Source organism: Salvelinus sp. IW2-2015, linkage group LG25 (genome assembly GCF_002910315.2).
Source record: "Salvelinus sp. IW2-2015 linkage group LG25, ASM291031v2, whole genome shotgun sequence".
NCBI classification, from domain to species: domain Eukaryota; kingdom Metazoa; phylum Chordata; class Actinopteri; order Salmoniformes; family Salmonidae; genus Salvelinus; species Salvelinus sp. IW2-2015.
Genome location: NC_036865.1, coordinates 23,862,643 through 23,873,475, shown reverse-complemented (window position 1 = coordinate 23,873,475; position 10,833 = coordinate 23,862,643). Strand labels below are relative to the sequence as shown.

General features: G+C 46.5%; 1 protein-coding gene across 1 annotated transcript in view; it reads left to right on the top strand.

Moving 5' to 3' along the window:
• Positions 1-10,833, top strand: part of qrfpra (pyroglutamylated RFamide peptide receptor a) — a 24,684-nt gene extending 13,851 nt beyond the window's left edge. The window contains 6 exon segments of the mRNA XM_023969743.2: positions 4,326-4,484; positions 6,232-6,273; positions 6,276-6,292; positions 6,529-6,761; positions 7,183-7,280; positions 9,946-10,833. Coding sequence (XP_023825511.2) covers positions 4,326-4,484; positions 6,232-6,273; positions 6,276-6,292; positions 6,529-6,761; positions 7,183-7,280; positions 9,946-10,337 — 941 coding nt within the window. The 3' untranslated portion in view covers positions 10,338-10,833.

The following is a 10,833-nucleotide window of genomic DNA, read 5'->3' as shown; positions in this document are numbered from 1 at the left end:
CAGGTTGCTTCACTAGCACCAGGCGTTTTCCACGTTGGCCACCAGGTTGTTCACTAGCACCAGGTTGTCCATCTAGCACCAGCGTTCACTGGCACGCAGAGGTTGTTCACTAGCAACAGAGGTTGTCCACTAGCACCAGGGTTTCACTGGCACCAGGTTGTCCACTAGCAGCACGCAGGTTGTCACTAGCACCAGGGGTTTCACTGGCACCAGGTCTGTCACTAGGCACCAGGTTTGTGTCCACTAGCACCAGGGTTTTCACATGGCCAGGGTTGTTCACTAGCACCAGGTTGTCCACTAGCACCGTTTTCACTGGCACCAGGTTTGTCCACTAGCACCAGGGTTTCACTGCACCAGGTTGTCCACTAGCACCAGGGTTCACTGCAGCATGCCAAGCACCAGGTTGTTCACTAGCACCAGGTTTCACTAGCACCAGGTTGTTCACTGGCAGCACAGTGCTTGTCCACTAGCACCAGGGTTTTCACTGGCACCAGGTTGTTCACTAGCACCAGGGTTCTTCACTGGCACCAGGTTGTTACTGGCACCAGGTTGTCCACTAGCACCAGGTTTTACTGGCACAGGTTTCACGCACAGTTTTCACTAGCACCAGGGTTTTTCACTGGCACCAGGTTGTCACCTGCACCAGGTTGTCCACTAGCACCAGGTTTCACTGGCACCAGGTTGTCCACCTAGCACGCAGGTTGTCCACTAGCACCGTTTCTCACTGGCACGTTGTCACTAGCACCAGGTTTTCCACTAGACCAGTGGGTTTCACTGGCACCAGGTTGTCCACTAGCACCAGGTTGTCCTCTAGCACCAGGCTGTCGCACTAGCAGCACAGGGTTTTCAACTGGCACCCAGGTTGTTCACTAGCACCAGGTTGTCCACTAAGCACCATGTTTCACTAGCGCGCAGGTTTTCACTAGCACCAGGTTGTCCACTAGCACCAGGTGTCCACTTAGCACCAGGTTGTTCACTGGCACCAGGTTGTCCACTAGCACCAGGGTTTTCACTAGCACCAGGTTGTCCACTAGCACCAGGGTTTCACTGGCACCAAGGTTGTCCACTAGCACCGGGTTTCACTGGCACCAGGTTGTTCACTAGCACCAGGGTTTCACTGCACCAGGTTGTTCACTGGCACCAGGTTGTTCACTAGCACCAGGTTGTCCACTAGCACCAGGGTTTTCACTGCACCAGAGTTGTTCACTAGCACCAGGGTTTTCACTGGCACCAGGTTGTCCACTAGCACCAGGGTTATGCACCAGTGTTGTCCACTAGCACCAGGTTGTCCACTAGCACCAGGTTGTCCACTAGCACCAGGTGTGTCACCACGCAGCACCAGGTTTGTTCCACGTAGCCACCAGGGTTTACACTGGCACCAGGTTGTCCACTTAGCACCAGGTTGTCCACTAGCAACCAGGTGTGCCACTAGCACCAGGTGTTGTCCACTAGCACCAGGTTGTCCTCTAGCACCAGGTTGTCCACTAGCACCAGGTTGTCACTCTAGCATCCAGCGTTGTCCACTAGCCCAGGTTGTCCTCTACACCAGGTTGTCCCTAGCACCAGGTTGTCCACTAGCACCAGGTTGTCCACTAGCACCGGTGTTTACACCAGGTTGTCCCACTAGCACCAGCGTTGTTCACTAGGCACCAGGTTGTCCACTAGCACCAGGTTTTCACTGCACCAGTTTGTCCACTAGCACCAGGTTGTCCACTAGCACCAGGTTCGTCCACTAGCACCAGGTTGTCCTCAGCACCAGGTTGTCACTAGCACCAGGTTGTCCTCACTAGGTGCAACCCAGGTTGTCCACTAGCACCAGGTTTCACTGAGCACCAGGTTTCACTAGCACCAGGTTGTCCACTAGCGTTTCCACTGCACCAGTTGGACTAGCACCAGGGGTTTCACTGGCACCAGGTTGTTCACTAGCACCAGGTGTTCCAACTGGCACCAGGTGTCACTAGCACCAGGTTGTCCTAGCACCAGGTGTCCACTAGCACCAGGGTTTTCACTGCACCAGGTTGTTCACTAGCCACCAGGTGGTTCCACTAGCACCAGGTTTTCAGCTAAGCACCAGGTTGTCCTCTAGCACCAGGTGTCTCACTAGCACCAGGTTGTTTCACTGGCACCAGGTTGTCCACTACACCAGGTTTTCACTGCACCAGGTTGTCCACTAGCACAGTGGTTTCACTGGCACCAGGTTGTCCACTAGCACCAGGGTTTCACTGGCCCGGTTGGTCACTAGCACCAGGTTGTCCACTGCACCAAGTTTTCACTGCACAGGTTGTTTTCCACTAGCACCAGGTTGTCACTAGCACCAGGTGTTTCAACTAGCCCAGATTGTTCACTAGCACCAGGGTTTTCACTGCACCAGGTTGTTCACTGGGCACCAGGTTGTTCCACTAGCACCAGGGTTTTCACTGGCACCAGGTCTGTCACTAGCACCAGCGTTGTCCACTAGCACCAGGGTTTCACTCGCACCCAGGTTGTCACTAGCACCAGGTTGTTCCACTAGCACCAGGGTTTCACTGGCACCAGGTTGTCACTACACCATGTTTCCCTACAGCACCAGGTTGTCCACTAGCACCAGGTTTCACTAGCGCACCAGGTTGTCCCTAGCACCAGTTTCACGCACGGTTGTGCTAGCCCAGGTTGTACTAGCACCAAGGTTGTCCCTAGCACCAGGTTGTCCACTTACTCGCACCAGGTTGTCCACTAGCACCAGGTGTCCTAGCACGTTGTCCACTAGCCACCAGGTTTCACAGCACAGGGTTTACACTGCCAACCAGGTTGTCCACTAGCACAGTTGTCCCACTAGCACCAGGTTGTCCACTAGCACCAGGTTTCCCTAGCACCAGGTTGTCCACTAGCACCAGGTTGTCCACTAGCACCAGGTTGTCCACTAGCACCAGGTTGTCCACTAGCACCAGGTCAGTCCACTAGCACCAAGGTTGTCCTCTAGCACCAGGTTGTCCACTAGCACCAGGTTGTCCACTAGCACCAGTTGTCCACAGCACCAGGTTGTCACTAGCACCAGGTTGTCACCTGCCGGTTTCACTAGCACCAGGTTGTCACTAGCACAGGTTTTCACTGGCACCAGGTTGTTCACTGCACCAGGTTGTCCACTAGCACCAGGGTTTCACTGGCACCAGGGTGTCCACTAGCACCAGGTTGTCCACTAGCAACCGTTTTTCACTGGCACCAGGTTGTCCACTAGCACAGGTTGTCCACTAGCACCAGGGTTTCACTGCACCAGGTGTCCACTAGCACCAGGTTGTCCCTAGCACCAGCTGGTCCACTAGCACCAGGTGTTCCACTAGCACCAGGGTTTCACTGGCACCAGGTTGTCCACTAGCACCAGGTTGTCCACTAGCACCAGAGTTGTTCACTAGCACCAGGTTTTCACTGGCACCAGGTTGTCACTAGCACCAGGTGTCCACTAGCACCAGGTTCACTGGCACCAGGTTGTTCACTAGCACCAGGTTGTCCACTAGCACCAGGGTTTTCACTGCACCAGGTTGTCCCTAGCACCAGGTGTCCACTAGCACCAGCGGTTCACTGCACCAGGTTGTCCACTAGCACCAGGGTTTCACTAGGCACCAGGTTGTTCACTAGGCACCAGGTTGTCCACTAGCACCAGGAGGTTTTCAGTGCACCAGGTTGTTCACTAGCACCAGGTTGTCCACTAGCACCAGGGTTTCACTGGCACCAGGTTGTTCACTAGCACCAGGTTTCACTGCACCAGTTGTTCACTGGCACCAGGTTGTTCACTAGCACCAGGTTGTCCACTAGCACCGGTTTCACTGGACCAGGTTGTCCACTAGCACAGGTTTCACTGGCACCAGGTGTCCACTAGCACCAGGGTTTCACTGGCACCAGGTTGTTCACTAGCACCAGGTTTTCACTGGCACCAGGTTGTTCCACTGCACAGTGTCACTAGCACCAGGTTGTCCACTAGCACCAGGGTTTCACTGGCACCAGGTTGTTCACTAGCACCCAGTCCTGCAGGTTTCACTGCACCAGGTTGTCCACTAGCACCAGGGTTCACGCACCAGGTTGTCCACTTGCAAACCAGGGTTTCACTGCACCAGGTTGTCCACTAGCACCAGGTTTCACTGGCACCAGGTTGTCCACTAGCACCAGGTTGTCCACTAGCACCAGGGTTCACTGGCACCAGGTTGTCCACTAGCACCAGGGTTTAACTGCACCCTTTCGGACACAGACAAGACCCTGTTGGATCCCATGCATTGGGCCTGGTCAAAGGTAGTGCACTACATAGGAATTAGGGTGCCATTTCAGACACAGGCTTTGTCCCTCTCCTCTTATAGGTGTTCTGGTGTGCAAGACCATTCCCTTTGTCCAGACGACAGCAGTGGTGACAGGTATACTCACCATGGCGTGCATCGCTCTGGAGAGGTACCAAGGCATCGTCCATCCACTCAGCATGAAGAGACAGTACACACCACAGAGAGCCTACAGGATGCTGGGTAAAGTAAAGATATGGACCTGTATTAACAAATTGTCTTAGAGTAGACAGTAAGTAGACAGTAATTTTTGCTATTCTCTTTAGGGGAGAGAGGAACAAAGTCACCTTTGACCCTCCTCAGGATTCGAAGTAGATTAGTTGTTTTATTCTTCTGAGATACAAGGATTTAAGMCAAATCAGGTTTGGCCTTCCTCAGAGCCTTATTTACAAAGCATATCGGAATAGGAATACTGATCTAGGACCAGATTGTCCTTTCAGATATTAATGAGTAAGATTATATGGATACAGGGAGCAGCGGCGATTGGTCACAAAAAATAGTTAACTTGGGATTGATCAACAAAAAAAAAAAAATTTTTTTTTTTTGTACAACATATATACAGTACCAGTCAAAGGTTGGACACACCTACTCATTCAAGGGTTTTTCTTTATTTTTACTAGTTTCTACATTGTAGAATAATAGGGAAGACATCAAAACTATGAAATTACACATATGGAATCATGTAGGAACCAAAAAATGTGTGAAACAAATCAAAATATATTTTATATTTGAGATTCTTCAAAGTAGCCACCCTTTGCCTTGATGACAGCTTTGCACACTCTTGGCATTCTCTCAACCAGCTTCATGAGGTAGTCACCTGGAATGCATTTKAATTAAATAGTATTATTAAATTCKTTAAATAGAACCTGCAAAACACCAGTCTCAACGTCAACAGTGAAGAGGCGACTCCTGGATGCTGGCCTTCTAGGCAGAGTTGCAAAGAAAAAGTCATATCTCAGACTGGCCAATAAAAATAAAAAATTAAGATGGGCAAAAGAACACAGACACTGGACAGAGGAACTCTGCCTAGAAGGCCAACGTCCCGCAGTCGCCTCTTCACTGTTGACATTGAGACTGGTGTTTTGCGGGTACTATTTAATGAAGCTGCCAGTTGAGGACTTGTGAGGCGTCTGTTTCTCAAACTAGACTCTCTAATGTACTTGTCCTCTTGCTCAGTTGTGCACTGGGGCCTCCCATTCCTCTTTCTATTCTGGTTAGAGCCAGTTTGCTCTGTTCTGTGAAGGGATTAAGTAGGACAGAGATCTTAGTTCGAGATCATCAGTTTCTTGGCAATTTCTCGCATGGAATAGCCTTCATTTCTCAGAACAAGAATAGACTGACGAGTTTCAGAAGAAAGTTCTTTGTTTCTGGCCATTTTGAGCCTGTATCGAACCCACAAATGCTGATGCTCCAGATACTCAACTACGTCTAAAGAGACCAGTTGTATTGCTTCTTTAATCAGAACAACAGTTTTCAGCTGTGCTAATAATTGCAAAATGGTTTTCTAGTGATCAATTAGCCTTTTAAAAGGATACACCTGGATTAGCTAACACAACGTGCCATTGGAAACAGGAGTGATGGTTGCTGATAATGGGCCTCTGTACGCCTATGTAGATATTCCATTAAAAATCAGCTGTTTCCAGCTACAATAGTCATTTACAACATTAACAATGTCTACACTGTATTTCTGATAATTTTGTTATTTTAATGGACAAAAAAATTGCTTTTCTTTCAAAAACAAGGACATTTCTAAGTGACCCCAAACTTTTGAACGGTAGTGTGTACTGTATATATATATATCATATATATATATATATATTTTTTTTTTTACTGAGGTCCGGACTTCTGTGTCTCATATGTAGTTACGGCACTGGTAGAACATGCTCATTTTGCTCTGTGAGATTGTTGTCTCTTTGTTCTCTTTGACTAGGAGTTGTTTGGCTTGCCATCCATGATTGTTGGATCTCCATGTTGTTGTGCAACAGTTAGAGGTGGGTAAGATACTACACTCTGCGTAGTACTCCTGCCAATTGCTTTTAAGCTATTTCCCTGTCCAGTTGTTTTAGATCTGTGATTACTTTGTGTGTGTGTGTGTGTGTGTGTGTGTGTGTGTGTGTGTGTGTGTGTGTGTGTGTGTGTGTGTGTGTGTGTGTGGTGTGTGTGTGTGTGTGTGTGTGTGTGTGTGTGTTTGTGTGTGTTGTGTATTCACGCGTGTCTCTCTCTCCAGGTGAAGTATGACTTCCTATACGACTACCACGTGTGCTGCCAGGAGCGTTGGCGCTCAGCCTCACACAGACAGCTGTATGCCACCTTCATCCTGGCAGTTCTGTTCCTCCTGCCCCTGGCGGCCATGTTGATCCTCTACACACGGATAGGGATCGAACTGTGGATCCGCAAGAGGGTGGGCGACTCCTCTGTACTTAACACCATGAACCAGGGAGAGGTGGGAAAGATCTCCAGGTCTGTATAGAGATATACAGACCTCTATACAGACCTGTATAGAGATATACATTTTGTGTATGTATGATACCTCACAAAATGACTCCATAAAAAACGTGTGTCCAACAACCTATACACATACATGGTAGTTACATTCTGTAGGTACAGAGTGATTGCAGCGGACATGAGTCGGTACATGGTTGCTCATGGTCTTTTAATAAGGTAGCCCCTCTGCCTGCYACTTCAAAATCAGTGTCAAGAAAGAATATCCTGTTGGTCTGGTGCTCAAGATGTTGGTTACTCCCGTGGAAGATCCTGTCCGTGACATAATTATGATCATTTCACTGAATACTGAGTATAAGAATATTATCATATGATCCAAAAYGTTTCCTCATGTTAACCCGACAGATGAATGTGATTCTTATTCTTTGTTGGTGATTAGAAGGAAGAGGAGAGCCATCAAGATGATGATTACCATTGTGGTGCTATTCACTGTGTGCTGGGCCCCATTCCACACCGTCCACATGCTCTCTGACTATAGTAAGTCTGTCTGAGGAGCCAATAGCCATAAGACACTTCTCTTCTTTACATCCTTCAGTTGATCTGAAAGTTGATTGGAAGTGAGACCCGGAGATGGAGGTCCCAGGGAGAATGGAGAGGCTGCTTTGCATCCTATTGTTAGTTTATTGCTGTTATGAAGAAAAAAACTATGGGGAGACTGGAAATAAGTTATTAAGACAAATGTTGGAGGGGGGGCGGGTTCTATTAAGCTAACATGGAATGGTTTTAAGATGTTCATACCCATGGATCATGGAATGGTTTTAAGATGGTCATTCCATGGATCATTTAGCTATTTGATTTAGAATTTTAGGTCCCCTGTAGGAATAACAAAAAAATATATACAGTACCAGTCAAAAGTTTGGACACACCGACTGATTCAAGGGTTTTCTTTATTTTTACTATTTTCTACATTGTAGAATAATAGAAGACATCAAACTATGAAATAACACATGAATTCTGTAGTAACCTAAACAAGTGTTAAACAAAACAAAACAAATCAAAGATTCTTCAAAGTAGCCACCCTTTGCCTTGATGACAGCTTTGCACACTCTTGGCAGTCTCTCAACCAGCTTCATGAGGAATGTTTTTCCAACAGTCTTGAAGGAGTTCCCACATATGCTGAGCACTTGTTGGCTGCTTTTCCTTCACTCTGCGGTCAACTCATCCCAAACCCATCTCAATTGGGTTGAGGTCAGGTGATTGTGGAGGCCAGGTCATCTGATGCAGCACTCCATCACTCTCCTTCTTGTTTAAATAGCCCTTACACAGCCTGGAGGTGTGTTTGGGGTCATTGTCCTGTTTGAAAAACAAATGATAGTCCCACTAAGCGCAAACCAGATGGGATGGCGTATCGCTGGCAATGCTGTGGTAGCCATGCTAGTTAAGTGTGCCTTGAATTCTAATACATCACAGCAGTGTCACCAGAAAAGCACCACCACACCTCCTCCTCCGTGTTTCACAGTGGGAACCACACATCCAGCGTTCATCTGTTACTTACTCTGCGTTTCACAAAGAACGGCGTTGGAACCAAAAATCAGACCAAAGGACAGATTTCCAACCGGTCTAATTGTCCATTGCTCGTGTTTCTTGGCCCAAGCAAGTCTCTTCTTATTATTGGTGTCCTTTAGCAGTGGTTTCTTTGCCAGAATTCGACCATGAAGACCGGATTCACACACCAGTCTTCTCTGAACAGTTTGATGTTGAGATGTGTCTGTTATTTGAACTCTGTGAAGCATTTATTTGGGCTGCAATCTGAGGTGCAGTTAATTAACCTTTCTCTGTAGCAGAGGTAACTGGGTCTTCCTTTTCTGTGGCGGTCCTCATGAGAGCCAGTTTCATCATAGCGCTTCATGGTTTTTGCGACTGCTCTTGAAGAAACTTTCAAAAGTTCTTAAAATTTTCAGGGTTGCCTGTCATGTCTTTAAGTAATGATGGACTTTTGTTTCTCTTTGCTTATTTGAGCTGTTCTTGCCATAATATGGACTTGGTCTTTTACCAAATAGAGCTTTCTTCTGTATTCCACCCCTACCTTGTCATAACACAACGGATTGGCTCAATTGCATTAAGAGGAAAGAAATTCCACTAATTAACTTTTAACAAGGCACACTGTTAATTGAAATGCCAAGGGTGTACAAAGCTGTCATCAAGGCAAAGGGTGGCTACTTTGAAGAATCTCAAATATAAAATCTATTTTGATTTGTTTAACACAATTTTTTGGTTACTACATGATTCCATATGTGTTATTTAATAGTTTTGATGACTTCACTATGCCCTAAGGGTCGAAACATTGTTAATAAATATAATCTGGTAGCATGAGCAGCAGTCTGCAGTGTTTTCTTTTCTGTTTTCCATGAGTTTGCCTACAACTCCAGCACCTGCAGAAAGCACCTGGATGTGCGTATGTTCTTCAGCTTTTGTTCACTTTATTCTACTATGTAGAAATAGTAAAAATAAAGAATACCCTTGAATGAGTAGGTGTGTCCAAACTTTTGACTGTTACTGTATATGTTTGATGAATTATTGGATTTGGCCTTTACTACTTTAGCCCATAGAAATGCACTGAATAACGCATTCATAAATGGCAAAACAGACAAATATAAATATAAGGAACAAGGTTTTGAAGTGTCTGTCCTATATCTAGGAGATATAAGAAAAGCTCAGGAAATATATTTTTTGGTACACATATTTAACCCCCTTTTTTGTTGGCACAAAACTGCTTCTATACTTCCTTTTTCCTTTTTTTTTTACCGGTACCTCGTTACCTTCAGACGAGTCCCGGACACTTGTGGGAGTCATAGAGCAAAATGGAGAACACCATCGTGTTCATGAGAGTCTCATCTTTCCATAGTGTGGTCAAACTGTTCAGACGCTATAGATGTTTTTGTGAGAAGACCAATTGCGGAAGGCTGACGGAATGCGGAAGGCTGACATGGTATTCATGAGTTTATCTGTCTCTGGGGAAGTAGATAAAGAACCTCAGTGCCAAAATTCTGAAGTATCCCTTTAAACAGATGATATGATGGGTATTTTTGTATTATGTTAATTAGATGACACACGGGTGCGTAATCGCCTTATTAAGGATTAAGTACCACATTATCTAACAATCCCACCCAATTAAATTCCACATTATCATTCCCATCCTCAGATTACCTGGACGAGCAGTTCAACGACATCACGGTGAACATGATCATGGCCATCGCCCAGGCCATCGGTTTCTCCAACTCCTTCAACAACCCTATCGTCTACGCCTTCATGAATGAGAACTTCCAGAAGAAATGTGTGTCCACCTTCTCCCAGTGCTGCCGACGGKCAAACCAGAGGGTTGGAGCTCTAGATGTTACCAGTAGATCCAAACTGCATGTCCGTTTTACCCGACCGAGGGACAGACAAGAGGCGGCCATCTTGGAAGACATGTCCATCGTACAGGCCACCAGGACACAGATTGGTGTGATTGAGAATGGGGCCTCACAGCTAAATACAGCTTTATCCTATGCAGAGGAGAAGATCTCGTTTGTGACCTGTGAGCCACAGACATGAGTGGAAGTCAGATGTAGATATGCCTAGATTAGATTTGGGACTTCTGTTCCCTAATGTGGTCCTGCTTGGCTCAGTTGGTAGAGCTTGCACCGCCAGGGTTGTAGGTTCGATTCCCGGGGCCACCCATACGTAGAATGTATGTATGCATGACTGTAAGTCACTTTAGATGGAAGCGTCTGTAAAATGGCATCTATTATCAACAGTGAGGTTACAATTGAATCAAGTGATTGATGATCCTAAATAAAAGGACCAGTTATGCACAACTTACTTTTAAAGGACACCTAAAATCAGTGTGTAGGTTTCTTTTCTGGATTAGATTTGTATCTGAAAAATAATGGATATGACCACTCTACTCCTGTGTGACCTTAGACATGAGATTCTGGACTGGAGAGAGAATATGTGGCATCAATCATCCATATTGTATTTATCTACCTTATTTTTCCTCCACTTAGGGCCTGTCTGGTTTTATAGCGCTGCTTTTGAAAACTGACTATAG